The sequence below is a fragment of the Diprion similis genome, chromosome 2, assembly GCF_021155765.1.
Source record: "Diprion similis isolate iyDipSimi1 chromosome 2, iyDipSimi1.1, whole genome shotgun sequence".
Taxonomy (NCBI): Eukaryota; Metazoa; Arthropoda; class Insecta; order Hymenoptera; family Diprionidae; genus Diprion; species Diprion similis.
In genome coordinates, this window is record NC_060106.1 from 10,416,934 (window position 1) to 10,434,724 (window position 17,791).

The following is a 17,791-nucleotide window of genomic DNA, read 5'->3' on the forward strand; positions in this document are numbered from 1 at the left end:
AACTACAAATTATGTACTAATACTATACATAAACCCTTCCAGTTATGAGAAAGCGGTAAAACTACAAATTAAGATAAGACTTTACATCGAGTTCTATTTTTAGAAGATTTGTGTAGTTGGAATTGAGATATAAGGTTTTTTACATTAGACTTCTTCAGCAAAAGATTGACTGTCAAGTCACCATGCATTAATACAGAATTTTGGTTTCTAGATACTAAATGAAAAGAGTGTATCTCTTTATGTCTTGTGGCACATTATTGACAGCAAACTGGGGATATCACTTTCCGAGTTATAAAGAACTAGTGGCTCCCAAGAGCAATATTATTTATTTATTTATGAAAATAAAGGCACAAATCGTTAAAGTGATCTATAATACTAGGTTACTGCTTTATTAGTTACATAATGTCGTAATAATATGTAACAGCCTTTAGGAAAGTTGTTGCTAGAAGTTCAAAGATCACGTCAAAAATGTTTGAAAATTTCACTTTGTGATTAATAATTTTTTACATTATTAAAAAGCATTAGATATTGGATTCAAGTTTAAAAAATATTTCAAGTCATATTTTTCACGTTCTCGAATTGAAAATTTTCCCGTTTTATTCTTGTAATTGATGTTGATAGGAAACGATTATATTGGGTATGAACTATTGTCATATGAAAAAATGTAGTTGCCAATGGCTCTGTTTAGACTGCTCACAATTACGACGAATTTTAATGAATTTTATTTCATCTGATTAGGATAAATATTCATGGCCATGTGATATGATTTCAGTGGCGCAATGGAAATATCAAACGATCCTACTTTAAATAATTATTTTTAACAGTTGATCATCGTTTGTGCTAGGGTGTTATAGCAAAATTAAGTGTTATTTTCTTGCAATGTTTAGGCTTGACAGCTTTTATTTTTTGCAAAGTCGAGTCATGGATCACGGCTACATAATTACAGCTTTGCCTGTTCAGTTCTTACATGTAATAAACAAGTAGCACAAAATAGTCATGTCGATTAATTACGTGACCTTGAAATATAAATTTCTTTCAGTGAAGCTGCAATTGCGCAATTGTGTGTATTTAGAAAAATTCAATTAGCACGTACAATTCATTTAAGTTAAAGCAAGCGAAGTTGAAATTGTTTTTTCTCAAACACATCTCTCAAAGTTCTATTATACACTGTACAGCATAGTTATGTGTAAACTCTTCATATGTTTTTATACCAAACTTGATTTTTACGCAGGTTTTTCTAGAAATACGTCACTTCTTGTTCAATGACAGTAGAATGGACCATTTTAGAAAATATATCTGCAATGAAATATGCATGATTGCGCTGCTTTTTCAAAATATGATACGTGAATAGTGTGCTCCGAATTGATGTTTGATTACATGATTTTAAAATTTTTTATTTATTTTTAAACAATAACGTCTGATTTATTGTGTCAACCGATAGATTAATAATTAAATCTAGTATATGTAGTGCTTAATATACTTTTTACTCACTGATGAAGTAAGCCAAAATGTTGCTGAAATTGTTTATGCGAACGAATGCTACTTGGGATAAGTTTTGCTACTTCACAACCATGTTACGACAAATTATGAAGGTTTGGTTCGCAGAATTGTTCTCTAACTTTACTGAAACATGAAAACGTTACCTCATTGAACGGAACATACCTGAACTCAGTTATAACATTAATAATTAATTCGACCTATGAAAATAATTTGTTGCACTTGATTTGTTTAAAAAATTTTCTCAATGTAATTTAGCTACGTTAAAAACTGATGATAGAATTATGTGTTATTGTAAATTTACTCATTAGTGGAATTTATCAGACGAATTACCGGAGTTCAGAACCTTAAAATAATCAAGGAACATAGTCTGATGTATTTTTATTCTCAAAATACCGATCATCTCTATTACATTGAAATTAATTCGTGATACATGTTGTCAGATTCTTCCCAAAGTACTCGTTTGTAAATCCATATTAATAACAGATCAGAGCTGTGAATCAAGTATTTATACTTATTATGAATTATCTATTTTCATATTACCATATTGTTCAATTCAACCTATAGAGTACAAACAAGTTGACTTGATCTCACATAGACTAAAAAATAAAAATTTCTTCTCTCCCGAAGAAATACAAATATGTAGTTTGTTTTTCTTAATCTATAAATTGTTTCTGCGTAAGCAGAATATTCGAGGCCAATATTGGCTTTATTGCCAACACAGCTACACGTAGATACTTCCAGGAAGGTGCAATACCATTCAGAGTATCATATGTGTTCAAACGCTGTTAGACATATAATTTAATTTTTTTTTCTGTGTTCAGAAAATAACTTATTCATTTTCCCTTCATAGATTAACACTTTATTGATAATGTTCATGCAATGATGTAGAGAGCGGTCAATGCACATTTGCAGAACATACCTGAATAACATACGAGTTTAGTGTGAAGGTGCACGATACCGGTGGAAGTACTAGGAGAAGTTTATTTATATGTATGTTTGCCTGTTATATCTCGTAAGCATAACTTGGAGATGAGTTTTTGTTCAGCATCGTGCTATCGGTGGTTTACGTCATTGGGATCTATTTTATTGTTCTGTGTTCAGCCTTATGTTTCCATTGGCATCCTGCATCTCTAGTGTTATACTTATGATCTAACATGAGAGAATTTTATATTTTAATTTTTAACGCCGCATTTAAATAAACGAATTTGATCAATAATTTTCAGACTTATGATTTCAAAAAAATACTTTATTCTTTTTACTTCGCAATCAATACAGCAATTGTTGAATGGTAAAGGATGTAGGCTTTAGCCATGCAATTTCTCCAGTCATTTCATTAGTATTATGATCAGACAATGACAATGACCAATTCTCAAGAACATGAAGTAATAACAGTGTTTCGATGAGTCCAAGCAGGCAGAGCAAAGTGCAACTATTGCAACAACTTTGTGTTGAATTCCTGATGATTAATACCGTTTAAAAGACTGTACACATTTTTAGATATTTTAAACCCTACTAAACAGAATTCGCTTGCGTGATGCAATTATACATACTCACTCGGAAAAAGAAAAAATTTGATACAATGTCAGAGGTTCAAATTCACTTTATTGGTTCGGAAACATACAGAATGCATTTGTAAACCACTAACAAAAACAAAATACTATAGAGTAGTATCACTATCAGTTGACGTAACATGTTGTCACTAATAGATTGATTGATAAACAATTGTTCTCTCGCATTCAGCATGCGATATTTTTGTGCGTTCAAGTCAATAATCATTAAAAACTTACAAGCTATTACGGATTATAGATTATCTGCCTCTCCCCCTACCCCGATTAAAACCACCCCTCCCTCTGCCGGATACTTTTCCTTTCGGTGGTGGAGATTTGGGTCTGAGTGCTTCTATTCTTTCAGTACATCCAGTTGTGATCTGGCCAGTTGCAAAGTAGCTGGTGTAGAGATCGGTGTTAAAATTGGTATTGGTCAATTCTGGTCCCACTGTAAGCCAGCCTGGCCTGATCGTACTGTCACGCCCGAATAAGTGCAATCTGTAAAAGAAATAGTAAGGAAGAGTTAATATTCACATTTGTTAGAAACAAGAGGTGAGATTTGGGTTTAACAAAGATTTTTGGAAATTGCATGGTATTTACCGTCTCCTGCCTAGACAGAAATGTTCAATGATGTGGAAAATTTCAACGGGTTTCTCGATAGATCCATACTCAGGTTCTTCAGATATAATCAGATCAATATCTACATTTGCATGAATAAAATCTCCATCTGTAGATCTTCGTACAGTCCCTTTAATTCCCATTAGGCAATGCTCTTTTGTTCTCTGCAAAACGGCTTTAGTATCTAAATTTTTACTGTGGCCAGGATTATTTATATTCGTACGTATCCAACAAATGTCTTCGCATCTTCTGAAACCCCACTTTCTCAAACAAAATCTACCCATGTCTAATCCATCGCTACTACCACACCAGAGGAATACAAAACTACGACTCGCCGCTACTTCACCTATGTCTAGTTCCATGATCTGAAAAAAAATTATTAAGACTTTTAGTTGAAGGGACGTTGACAAGGTTTATTAAAAATTTATTACCGACCATGCCTAACCTGATCCCAATTCCAAAGTTGTACATTTGTGGCTCCACATGTCCTTTGATATTCTTCAAGAGGTGGCTCAATAAGAATAACGTCAAATTTACAATTCAGTTCTTTCAGATTGTAAGCAAGGAGATCAGTTTTCAGGTACATTGGGGGAGTTGCGGTTTCTGAAATTAGGTCATCCTTAAGTTTAATTAGCTCTCGCAATTTTGGATATTCTTCAAACCGATCCGCCAGTCCTACATCTCGTATAAAATTCTGAGGGCGTTGTCCAGTGTCAATGAAGTGCTGGCAGTAATCGTTGTGGGGATTTGAGGATTGTGTTCCCTGATTGAAGAAAAGGGTATCATTTGGTATAAATGTGAATCTAAGTCACAGCTGTTCTTACGCATAATACAAAAGTTATGCAAGAGCCAATGAAATATAGTTTACTAAAAATTTCTGAGAGTTTTTGTGAAAAGTACAGAAAGAGGGCCTTCTTCGCATTGTTTTTTTAATTCAAACAACATTCAATTACTGACACTGAAAAAGAAACTAATGGTGTTAAATAGGTAGCGTACTTTAAGAAACGTAGAAGAATCTTTATAGACTATTTCGTTGGTTGACACTGTGTCATCCTTCTGTTCTCTCAGGTCGTCGTCTGACTTAGCAGATGACATTTTTTCACGCTTTCTTTGTGTATCATCGATATCTGTACCCAAAACTTGTCTAAGTTCATCTACGCTCGACACCCCAAGCTGCAAATAACAAAAATAATACAAATTATAACGTGTTTACATCAGACATAACCTCAAAATTAGAAACACGATTTTAGGCTGACTAATCGGCGTGAAGTGTGTCCTCACCGTTTGAGCCAATAATTTTTTTCGCCTTTTAGAGCGTTCTCGAAGTGTCTGCAACATTATACACTCCTTGTTATTTCGAATATTGTGTGAGATAGAACTGAACAGAGACAGGAAATTGCCGACATGTAGCAGGTGGCCGAAAATGGCGAAAATAAGAAGTGAGAAACAGAGCGCGGTACTGCCAAGTGGCGGAGTCTACCGGAGAGCGGAACCAGATCAATTCCTAAGAATCCCAAGTATGCATAATGCATATGCATCACATATATTCGACCTCACAACTGCATCGAGGGGGTCACTAAATTCAGTTTCTTATGCAGTTTGGTGCGCGGTGCAGCGATCCGTTCTTCGCACTTCGCACTTCGCTGGTTCATCTGCTCTTCACATCTTCGGAACTGTCAACCTCCGAATGAATTACGTAATTCATCGAACGGCGTGGTAAATTGTGAGAATGCAGTTACTTCCGGTACAATTCAAACTCGCGAGTGTGATAATAATACATAAAGTGCTAGTCACAGATTCGTTCAGTGCGTGTTCAGTCGAGTAGAGTGAAAATATAATGTCAAGTCTTGTTGTGACGAGTGCTTATTATTCGCTGAACTTCAACACCTGTGGCCAAAAATGAAGGAATACATTTTGCGGGATAAAATGCTGCCCGGCTATGTCGTACCTCTTCAAAAATGGTAAGAGTTACGTAAATCACTATAAATCGTCCAGAACGTTGCAAAATAATTAGAAATGAGGGGTAACATTGGAAATCGATGTATGTAAGTTTGGGGTAGATAAAAAATTGTTTGAAATTCATTAAAATTTGATTGATTTCTATCTTTATTATACTGTGCTCTCGTCTATTGCAATGGTTTACCATCAAGTGATTTTCATTGATTTCCAATGATTTCTCAGCGTTTTACGTGACTTCCAGTAATGCCCAGTGATTTCTCGTATCTCTAATGACAATCGTCTAGAACGCTCGTGAATCATGGAAAATGAACGGCAATCAGAAATCGTTTGAAATCGCCTAAAATCGCGCGAAGCCGTTTAAAATTATTTGAAATCTGTTAGAATCGCATGAAATCGATTGAAATTATTGGGAATCACGTGAAACCATTGAAATGTATACCGATCGCCAATTGTTACCTAATCTGTAAGCGAAACGCTCTTCGAGTAAAAGTCAATAGAAATCACCCTAAATCAACTTTAACGAATGGTAATCATTGATTTGTTTTCCACGCGAATGGCCCCTCGTTTAAAGGTTGATCAACGATAAGAGCCAGAATCGCCGGCAAGAGGAACCACGTTGCGCTACGCGAGTCATTCGACCCGGCGTTCGTCGCGCGCCTCTCCTCTCCTCTCCTCTCCTCTCCTCTCCTCTCCTCTCCTCTCCTCACCTCCCCCCTCCTCTCCGCTCCTCTCCTGCGGCAATTCCCTCGAGCCTAGGTCCGTCGATTTAACTTCCAAGACGCGCGAAGAGTCGGAGAACGACAGTCGGGTTGAAAGCGTCGCGAGTATCAGTGTCACGGCTCTCCCACAGCGTTCAATATTCGTTAGAATTTTGCGAATAACGCGCGGGACGGCGCAGAAAAAACTGCGAAAGAGAAAAAAAGGAGGGAGGTCGGAGATCGGGTGATGCTGAGGTGACACCTCGGGACCCGCAGGGCTGCATCGCCGTTCGCCGCGGGCGCTGATTGCCTAATTGCCTTCTTTCCTTCTTTCTTTCTTTCTTTCTTTCTTTCTTTCTTTCTTTCTTTCTCTTTTCCTTTCTTTCTTTCTTTCTTTCTTTATTTTTAATTACATTCAACTCGTTTATTCGCCTCTTATTTCGCGATTCGGTTGACGGTTGTGCCGACGACTCACGTGCAAAGTCGAGTGACAGTGCCGCGGATTCGGACGACTGCATGCCTCACGCATCGTCCCTGCAACTGCAAGAAGAGCGACGACCCTATCTCAACTGAAAAAAGGTTATTCAAATTTCTCCCATTTCTTCTACCCCTCCTCATTTACATCTCATTCACGATTCGATTGTATACCGGTAATAATTGACGATATATGTATATAATATGCTTGCAGCGAACGGTTGAAAACATCGATTACGAAAGAAATCAAAATCCGTCTTCGCGTTATTGTAAATTCTTTTTTGTCGTAGGTACAGTAGTCAGTTTCAATTGTACGGAGTTTTGAATTCTCATATGTTTTCTTTGCTATCCGATAATTTTGGTGTATAAAAATTGTCGCGTGATGTGCATATTTTTTTTTTCACCCCGACATCTGCAGATTATATTCGATGAAGTTTCTCGATTGTTTGAAAATCCCATCTCTGCGATTATCATCATTATTATCTAATTTTGTTATTCGCGAAGCGGTATGCTATACATTGTATTCGAAATTCAAAATTTAATCCGATTAACCGAAGTTGAATAGGGAATTACGGTCAACAGGTAAATTTCTCTTGTCTATTCCTCCCCGAGAGTGTCCTTGGCGAGCGTAATCATCGATCGTGTCGATATGTTTACGTGTTACGCGGTTTAAAATTACCTCGATGCATTTGAAAAATTTATCCTTCATCTATTTCGCTTTCCCCCCTCCCGCACCGACAATCGACTATAATAATTTAAACGCATACGATTGTTATTATCCAAAAGGCTCGTCAATTATCCTTCTTACCGATTATTACACTCGTGTTGTAGTCATCTAGAAATTCTTTACGCCTGTATCTTAAAATCACGCCCAATTAGCGATCCCAGGAGACCCGATGTTGTGAGAATTGTTGGCAGATGTTGTGCCAAAAATAAAATGTACTAAATATAGTCGTACGTGTTTACCGATCAACTTCTTCTCGATAATCCCGCCTTGACCACCTGCATCCATGTTAAATTAGCATGTGATTTCAGTTATAGGGGAGGAGTCGGCAAAATGGGGTACCTTTAAAATTTTATCAAAAAATTTTCTTTCCCAAAATGTTTTTTAAACAGTCGAAAAATGACTTCTATATAAACATTATTGAGCACTATTTTGCATTTTCAAATTTTTTCTCTTCCTGACATCTGAAAATCATTTATATTTTCTCTGGTTACAATTAAAAAAACAAAAACAAAGATTTAGCGTATTTGAGTCCTCGAAAATGAAATATTTCCTTAAGTCCTCCGTTTTGCCTCCCCCTCCCCCCCGTGCGCCCCTCGACTACATTATATACATATGAATATACATTGTTTGCTAAAATGCCAGGCCAATTTAAACTTGTTTAAAAAAGTAAAGAATTTCTTAACTATCCGTGTTTGCAAAATGATCGCCGCATCTACATTTCTCAATATAAGCGTAATATAACAATTAACCAGTCATATTCATATTTAACGTGATTATCGCTGAATTAACGAGCCTTTTCCATCCGATTGTTACAACATTCTATGGATGTATAACAATATTATTATTACAATATGCGTTCGCTGTTATTGTTGGAGGGATTTTTTGTTATTTTTTTCATCTTGTGCCTATTTTCTGTGCCTATTTTTTCCCCGCTCTTCGATCCCTCTTGTTTTGTTTTGCAAGAATCGTATCAGCCGTGACTTCAACTCTCGTGCCTCTCTCGCGAATCGTACATCTATTCGTACAATAAACAGGTACACCACGTATTACACGTATACATACATAGCATAGCGGCAGACTCGACTCTCATTGTCGTTGAAAAACGTGGGAACGAATCTTGCAGCCAGTTATCGAATGACCTCTGTTATTAAAGTTTCGTTAGGTCGTACCTTTACTCTTCGAAATTTTTTCCCAACACCTCGAGATGAGAAAAAAAAAAGAAAGTAAAAATCGTGTTTACCACTCTTTCCAGCCGTGAACAAGTCGAAGAAGCTTGAAATTTTTTGCTTTGATCCAGAATTGCACCACATTTCTTATATTTTTGATTGTGTATTGATTTCATCACAAGTCGTTTAGACTTATTTAAAACACCTGTGTTTACTCCCAAATTCCTAAATTCCCAAATTTCTAGATATTTCAGAAATTTCATACACATGAAAAGTTTTTTTTTTTTTTTTCATCGATATCGTACATTGATAGAATCTTGAAATGAAATGTACACAAATGCCATTCGACTATTTATTTTAATTGTTTCAAAATTTTGTGTCATTATCTTTTTAATGAGTTTTCAAGACGTCGTAAATTTCTATGTATATTTCAATTGAATTCGATGGAAATAATGACGACCAGCTCGTATAATTAAAAATCAAAAATGCGTACATCAAGGTTTCGACGTTTAAAAATATGGTCAATACAGGACGACGAAGGGGTTTCACCGAGTGGAAAGATGAGGCCGGAGGAATTGGTGAGGAGTTCCCGGGCGGCGGAAACAATGTCGGAAACATCGGAGGGAACGGGGACGACCAGCATTTCCGGCAAGTCGGGATTCGACAGCCGCGAGGAGTTGAGGGACCTCGTCGCGGTCCTGGGTATCCTTGATCCCGATGATCTTCACCAGGACAGGTTCCGGGTTGATCGTCGGAAGCTCGAACACATGCTTCTGGGTGAGTAATTAAGTCATTATTCCGAATACCGATCAGTCGATTTTTTGTCCCGAACAATATCGGAAAAATCATGAATAATAATTACTGCGGTTATATTGCAGTGCTTTGCCCTGGATTGAAATAATCGAATCACAGACGATAATTCATTCACAAAATTTATCCAAATTCCGTTGTAACATTTTTCGATATTCCAAAATTTATCTCAATTATCAGTCCAAAGCAAACGGAGTCACGGCATCGTTGATGCATTTTTCTCATTGTTATTATGTTTTAATTATACGATATTATTAGAGAATCCTTTCTCATTATCTTATGCAAATATACTTCTATACGTGAATGCATACGTTTTTCAAATATGCGTATATATGCCTGAGATTTTTATTACAACCTAGGCACGGATGTAGATAAAGCAGTTATGTAACAACAAAAGATAGATAGTGTTGCTATTTATATTATATATATTTATTATACATATATATATATATATGTGTATACGGTTAGCTTGTGTACAATCTAATCACCTACCTAAAACCATTCTAATCTTGTAGACCGTGTGAGATATTTTTATCAAACGTCGAGTCAATTGACCATATATATAAAAACACGGCGATAATCGACTTCCTACTGAAATCAAAACAATTAATTCAACCGACTCGTTATTGCGTATTTTTGGTATCGTGATGGAAATTTTCGATAGCGTTGAAAGTTCAAAACAGGTTTCTGTATTTCTATATGTATAGATGAATTCGCCAATCTTCTCTGTTTTTTTTACTTCATGCTATAGCATACTTTTAATTTGCACCTGTGTTTACTTACAATCTGACTGTAATCTGACACTCGAGTGATTAATGAGACCCCTTGCGGTAATTGAGGGACCTCTGTGAAGTTGGCATCTATATTTTGGCAAAAAATGTTTTTTTTTTTTTGAAAGTTTTGGAATATTCTCATGGAGTTCTAAGAGTTCCTAATGATTTTCAAAAACAGTTTCGGTCAATAAGAGTTTTAAAAAAAATCAATTTCTAAAAATTAGGTCCCAACTTTTTGGAAATATGAGTTTTTTTTTGGGAGTTCTGGTTGTTTGCTACTATAAAAAAAATGCTAGCACCCCATTATTTTAAAACCGCAATTTTTTTTTAGATTGCAAACTTTTAAGGAGATTAGACTTCCTGCTAACTGAAATTTTTCTAATTTTGTCTGGATACCGAGATATTGAAAAAAAAAAAATATCCACGCGCATTACTTACAACGAAAATCAATTTTGAACGCATTCTGGAACTTCTGGAACTCTCAAAAAACTTAGTGTCAAAATTTTGGGCTTTCGAAAATCCTGCAGAACTTTCTCGTTTTCGATCGAATCCAAAAAATTCATCTGAATTATAGTTAGAAACTCTTTCTTGGCTACTCAGAACTCCCATCGGTACTTTTAAAACGCTCAAAAAAATTTCCACCGCAGACCTTGCCTGTCACCGGCAACAGAAACGAAATAGCTCGTGAACTCTTTAAATTCTGATTGGATCGGAAAAGTCATTTCAATGATCGGCCGAACTCTTGTTATTCTACCCAGAACTCACATTGGAATTTCAGGTATACGCTCAAAATTAATTTTTATTGTATTCAAAGCGCGTGGATATTTTTTTTTCAATATCTCGGTAACTAATGTAACAAAAAAAAAAAAAAAAAAAAAAAACCCAGTGGCAGGAACTCTGAAATTCTGACATTTTTTTAGAACTCGAAAAAAAAAATTGCAGTTTTCGAATAATGGGGTGCGAGCTTTTTTTTTTTCATTTTTCATTCTTACAGTGATGAAAAATCAGAAATATTTCTCATGCGGGCATAGAACTGTACAAGTATTCGAGTACTATCCGGAATTCCGAAACGAAACTCATTTTTTCGAAAATGTGGTGCTCCGTGAAGTTGTTACTCCATTTTCTAAAATTGATTTTTCAGACCCTCATTGACCGGAACTATTTTTGATAACTATCAGGAACTCTAGGATTTTTTGAGAAAATTCCAGAATTCCCTAGAAAAAAATCCTGTTTTCCAAAATGGGGTGCCAACTTTACAGAGGTAATTCAGGGTCTAAACTTGAGCAGCTTGTCCTTTAATACGTGATTCATATACCTGGTAAAATTTACATGCGCAGATTCATTGCGGTAGCACATTCAACGGCAGACGGCAATGTTATGATGAAATGAAAGTTAAGCGTCAAACACGTAATGATATTGTAATGATTGAATACCTAATATTCGACATCTCATTGTATATCATACTCAGAGAAGAAAATACAATATTATTTTCTAGCCTGCAGAAATGTTTTCGGATAATTTTTTTACATCTTGCAAACTGCGGTCCATAAATTATTCTTACGTCTTTAAAATCAGTTATAACGATTCTAGGATACACTCGGGGAAAATTTAGGATCTTGATGACGTTGGCTCCGGTATAAGTTTTAGGCAGAGTAAGAAAGCTAGCCGTAAAGTGCAGAGATCGTGTCCGTTCATCAAAGACCTTTGAAACTTGATAGGAATATTTTTGAATTATATTATCAGCTTGCGAAGCGAATCTGACGCGTATAAAGTTCTTGGATAAACTCGCGTGTAGAAGAATCAGTCAAAAGTAAGATTTCGTTGGGTGATGATAAAAGTTTAGGAAAATAAAAAGAACAGAACGGTGACAATGTCGCATTTTTAAAAGTGCAAAAATCTGCTTCACAGCGTTAAAAAATGCACAAAATCGAAATATTCTATACTTTGCTTTCCCATATACCTTACTTGTCTACGTTTTATGAATTTTCTGTCGTCCAAATTTTTACGTTTTAAAATTCTATGATACAGAATTTCGCGCTTCCGCAAATTCGACATTACAACTCTATTTTATCCTCTAATCTTTGCAAATTTTTCCCCTGTTCGATTTCATTTTTTAATCTCTGCGGAAAAATTTTGCGAAAACTGTCTTTCAAATTGTACGTCAATTCTGTATGTCAGTAAATACGATCATAAAAAATTTCAAACTCCAATTTTCTCAACTCAACTTTTCTATCCTTCGATATTGACTTACTAAAAAAAAAAAAACGTTGCCAATAACAGTCGATCCACGATCGAACGAACAGATTAAATCTTTCCCAGTTCGTTTGCAGAGAAATCTGCTCTACATTACAGTTTTCTTTTTTTTTTCGCCAATCGAAAAGAAATTAGAGAAGAAATTTTGCATATTGAATTTAGTTTTTATGTAAGAAATCACTCGGTGCCAGTTATGTGGAATTTTCGAACACGTGAGCAAATGACGGGGAACTTTGTGTACAGAGTCTTTGGCGTGAAACCTGTCACAGAACGCCATGGATCTTACGTAGATTATACATCTCGGAGCTGGGTTGAACAACACGGTCTTCTTCGACCGTGGACTAACTGTTGTTGAAATTCTAGCTTCTAAGAATCGTGTTTTGACAACCTACAGGGCAGGCTGATTTACCTACATATAAATATTGTAATATATCGCGCTTGCCCAAATCTGCCAAAACAAACACATTGTCGTATAACAATCGAAAACCGTTGAACCGTCTAATTCAAATCCGTTCTACGATTGATAAATTTTTCCACCGTCGGACAATTAGGTAAAATTTCATCACTCTGGGTAATTAAACTGCACGTTTTACCGGCATATGGTAGAAAAAACGAGGCAAAAAATATTAAGCAATAAACAAGCCAGAGTTCAACTGCATCATTTACCTGCAATAATTTCTCAAACTCGTATTGCATTGTTTTGACGAAAATTTTTCAAGACCAAACTAACCGGACATGAAAATGCGAATTTACTTGATAATAACTTATAAAATAAAATTGTTGAAGGTTGCCTCAAAGCGATAAGAATTATTTTTAGACTACAGGCGTTACGTTAAATAACAGATGATGGTACCTAATCCAAACACACGCACAGTGTCGAAAAAAAATAACAAGTTACGCGAGCACGTTTTGCATTTTGTCGTATATTCATGTGTCTTATGCGTTTAGACGTTTCTTTCTTATTTTAACTCGATTGGTTACGAAACTTCGCCGTTTCTTTCTTCATTTATAACCATCTCCTTTTACCTAGACGTCGTTAATATTCGCACATAGCTTGAGGCGTTCTTCTTTCTTTTCTCGTTTTATCAATAAAAGCAAATTCACTTGCGGTAATCGAAAGTAGTAATATCATAATTTACTGCTACGCTAGCACACATTGCAACATTATGTGAATTATTACCGAGTCATGTTCCAAACGAGTTGCACAAAGGTTTATATTAACTTTCACGCCGCTAAAATATGTGCAGAAAAAATATTTCTGCATATTTAATACTGCATGTTAAACATGCATTTGAAGTTGTACATTTTTCTGTCGTTTATTTTTCAAACTTGATTATACCTACTGTTTTTTTGCAACCGAATTATATTTAAAAACTTGCAAATAATTTTTTATTCTAATAAAAGCATTAATTATTGTTACTGTTGTCGCGTTAAATGGAGAGAAAAATAATGATGAAACCAATTGGGAAACGACTCTAAGTATGCATGTTGGACATCTAGCGGTTAATTTAGTTTCCAAATATCAAGCAAGATCTCCGACTACTTTCTTGCCCGCGCTATCGTATTCGTATTCGTATTCGTATTCGTATTCGTATTCGTATTCGTATAATATGAACGTCAACTCTCCGAGAGTCTCGCTGTGAGGCTACTTCTCTTCGTTTAAAAATAACCGTATTCAACAATTTTAGGAAGCTTTTAAAAGAGAATGCTAAATCACGCAACATAAAGAATCGACCCTATGTATAATGTATCGGTATAACCTATACATTTGTATAAGTACAACTTGGCGAGGTATTTTTCTCGTGTGGCTTTTGACCTTGCCGAAATGTTCTGCAATCAGGATTTGTATATATTATATAAAGTGTATTAAGAGAATATTTACAGTGAACTTATGGGAATCTAACTGACCAAATATTATTTTGATTTTTTCTTCCAGGTGACAATGAAGCACCGGAACCAGCTGACACTTTTTTTCACAAGGTGAGTTAAATTGACTGAAAATTTCTCAACTGATGATTATGATGATAATGATGACGATGATGATGATGAAAAAAAAATACACGAAATTGAAAAACAACATGTATAGGTTACATAATGTTCGTTTATTTATATGGATTTATTCCGGGGCGATAAGCGGTCAGCGATTGCGGAACATAGTAAATATCAAATACGCGTTGATGACCAATATTGCAAATTTTATGTTCTACGAATCTGTTTACATTTACGACTATACTTTCACATTCTGTTACACGCTAAACTTTGCATGGATATTAAATCACATAATCATATTTTCCCGAAACAAAGAAGGTCAGTCACGTGGCAGTTTAGGGAAACTGTAGTTGCAGTACATACACCTAAATCCGAATGAGAAATGCTAGAAAATCTAGTAGAAACATCAATTTAGGCCAATATCTGTCATTTGTATAAGTTTAAGTAAAGTATAAGCTTTAAATAATGATTTAAGGTCGTGTAGTACTCCCACCTTTACCGGCCGAGCAAACTCACCCCTTTACTTCCTATATTAAATGAACAATCGAACGGAAAGGGTTCAAATTTCGACGATGAATCATTCTTTTCTAGCTAAATTCAGGGAAGTTACTCATTTCCTTTTACTTAACATATATATAAAAAAAAAAAAAAAAATGGTGAGTTTGTTCAGTCGGTAAAGGTAGGACTACTAAATGACCTTAATGCCGATTTTCTATCACATTGAAGTTAGTAACGTTATCCTAACAATTCATGCTGAGGAAAGAACTTTATTTTGCGATTTTCTAATTGCTCGAAATTCAGTAAACCGTAATGCATAAAGAGACACATTTCGAAATCTTAGGTCCTTAAAAATCATTGAAAAATTAAGCAAATAGTGATTTTTTTCCACCAACGTTTCATCACGATAACGTTAGTAACTTCAACCTCGTGATTTTGGTTGTTTTTTTTTCTTCTTCTAATTTTTTTTGTTGCGTATCTTTTTCCTTTCTTTTTCCTTCTCGTCGGCCTTCGATATTAATTATAGAAATGTATAATACCAATGACTAAAACATTGTCTGCATAATTTCAAGATTTGCAATGCGGTGAAATTTTCACGCAATCGCGAGTCTTCTACGTTGCAAATTGTTAGATTCGTAATTACTGTATCGTTTACATGTTTATATTTTAAACGATGAGGTGGAAACTCAAGAACGACGAAGGTAATACCGCGGTTGGATATTTCCCGAGAGTAAAACGTCATACTAATTCCGAGCAAACCATGCAGTCTCGATTGGGGAAGTGTGATAATGAATTCCCAATGAAACCGCAACTTCCTCATATGTATCAATTATTTCTCTATCTTATGAATCGAATGATTTGAATTTGAAGTGAAACAAAGAAAAATGGTAGAATAATTAATCAATACTATAATTTTTTAGATTATTGCTATACGCGTATATATATGTAATAAGTATTGCGTACAGGACACGAATTCTGTACGTGAGACGTAAATGCACGGTTTACGCACATGAAGCGATTCAGACGTACTTAACGTAATTACGTCATCGGTGGCCAACTGAGACAGTGGCGTAGAAATGTAGAAAATGCATGGCCATGTAATCAGTACTGAATATTCAATCACGGCGTGACTTGGCATCAACTGGCTTAAACCAACTCGCAGATAATATCACAACTGTGAGTTTCGGGAGATATAATATTCGAGGGGAATTGGTTGCTGCCTTATCATCATTATACTCGACTACCATATTGTACTTGGTGTTTGTTTCACTCAAACATACAGTCAAGGACGAAAATTCGGCGAAACAAATGTCGGAAAAGTGAAAACGAAGGTAATTTATTGTTACTTCAAGAAAAAAAGGGCCTCGTAATATATATATTAATTCTTCACTGAAAAATCTATATCTATATTATTTTTTCAAATTTTATCAATAATATCTCATTGTATTTGTGAATCGAATTCTCTACAAATACTCTTGAGTGAGACAGACTTATTCTCAATTCTGTCAGTTGGTGAGAAAAAAAAAAACAAAAAAAATTTCGATACGAACATCGTTATAATTTACAGGTAACTAACTCATCATTATTATTTGACAAGAAATAAAATATTTTTATTCTTCGTAAAAATTAGAAAAACAATATGAACTTTTAGGTGAAGAAATTTTAGAACAACGTGTTTTCTCTGACCTTTTTTTCAGTATAACGAGGTCTTCGTAAGTAGTCGAAATTTAGCGTTTTAACACTTTTTTTTTTAGAATAGATATTTTCTACATTTTTGGCTTACCACGTGTTTGTTTCAATACTTTTTGGACCTGACTGTACATCCCATTCGTCCCGAAATTTTGGTGCGAAAATATGTCAGTCCAATATTGAAGCGGTCTGTTCATCCTAATTTCAGATTGTTGGATTTTTTCTGCTCGATTCAAACTGAGTTGTTGCGACGAAGAATCCTTCGCGATTTCGATTCGGATCCTGCGTGAAGTTTGATAACTTTTTTATGCCGTACTGCTTGAAATTTAATCGCTTGCTCAACCGCATTATAAGATCGAGTTTTTGACCTAACCGAGTACGATATAATCTTACCAATTAAAACGAACAATCTTCAATGTCTTGTAAGTCTATTTGTGCTTACACTTGAGGTGCAGATTGCTGATTTTTGTATCCATGATCTGCGATATGTGGAGATTGACGTATGCATCGCTTCTAATTCTGCATACTGTTGATTAATGAACGTTGAAAAAACATGAGGAAGAACGCTACGAAACAGAGAATTAACCGTTTCCTTTTCCACCAGAATTTGAAATTCATAATCGCTCAGAGAGTGATCGTATTTGAGTTTCTATGCCAGATGATGTAACTCGTATTCGTTTTTCGTCGCTCACTTGCGACTCCGCAATGTAAAAGTATAGGTAGTCCTGTACCTCTAGAAGCCTCCAGAAAACCGGAAGTTGACGTCTCTTTTTTTACTTGCCTACAACTAGTGTCGCCTCAAATATTTTTTCGCCACCAGGAGTAATACTTAAGGCAGTTTACAGATAATGGCATGAATCTCCGATCACGTTTTCTTGTCAAAATTCGAATTGAAAATATTGTGGATGAAAAACTTTACGATTTAACCTCTTTATTATTTTTGGCATGTATTTGTTTTTATTGATTCTCTTTTCCTTCGTAGGGAGACCCATTCCTTATCGAATGTTGAAATAGATAAGAGAATAAAAAAAAAGAGGAATAAGTCTTTGGTGATAGGATAATAATTGTGTTGTAAACGTACGGGGAAAAA

General features: G+C 35.3%; 2 protein-coding genes across 4 annotated transcripts in view; one reads left to right on the top strand and one right to left on the bottom strand.

The window, feature by feature from the left end:
* Positions 1-3,234: 3,234 nt before the first annotated feature.
* Positions 3,235-5,107, bottom strand: LOC124416443 (N6-adenosine-methyltransferase non-catalytic subunit). The gene is made up of 5 exons (XM_046897539.1): positions 4,947-5,107; positions 4,662-4,838; positions 4,111-4,428; positions 3,648-4,030; positions 3,235-3,545 (listed from the first exon to the last, which is right to left on the bottom strand). Exons 1-5 carry the CDS (start codon positions 5,001-5,003, stop codon positions 3,308-3,310), a joined length of 1,173 nt encoding a protein of 390 aa, XP_046753495.1. The 5' UTR covers positions 5,004-5,107; the 3' UTR covers positions 3,235-3,307.
* A 186-nt stretch (positions 5,108-5,293) lies between these two features.
* Positions 5,294-17,791, top strand: part of LOC124416430 (protein bicaudal C homolog 1-B) — a 43,985-nt gene continuing 31,487 nt past the window's right edge. The window contains exons 1-3 of one of the 3 annotated variants that reach the window (XM_046897504.1): positions 5,294-5,626; positions 9,220-9,466; positions 14,462-14,505. In XM_046897504.1, the coding sequence (XP_046753460.1) occupies positions 5,624-5,626; positions 9,220-9,466; positions 14,462-14,505 (294 nt within the window). In that variant the 5' untranslated portion in view covers positions 5,294-5,623. Of the gene's footprint in view, positions 5,627-6,691; positions 6,902-9,219; positions 9,467-14,461; positions 14,506-17,791 lie in introns of those variants that run through there. The other 2 variants (XM_046897506.1, XM_046897505.1) reach the window with 2 other exon arrangements.

What these genes read in the sequence shown, in the direction of transcription:
- LOC124416443 (XM_046897539.1), bottom strand. Translation starts at nt 5,003, where the DNA reads ATGTTGCAGACACTTCGAGAACGCTCTAAAAGGCGAAAAAAATTATTG. An exon ending in AAAAATTATTGGCTCAAACG is followed by an intron (nt 4,839 to 4,946) that starts GTGAGGACACAC and finishes TGTTATTTGCAG; the next exon opens with CTTGGGGTGTCGAGCGTAGA. An exon ending in AACTTTGGAATTGGGATCAG is followed by an intron (nt 4,031 to 4,110) that starts GTTAGGCATGGT and finishes ATTTTTTTTCAG; the next exon opens with ATCATGGAACTAGACATAGG.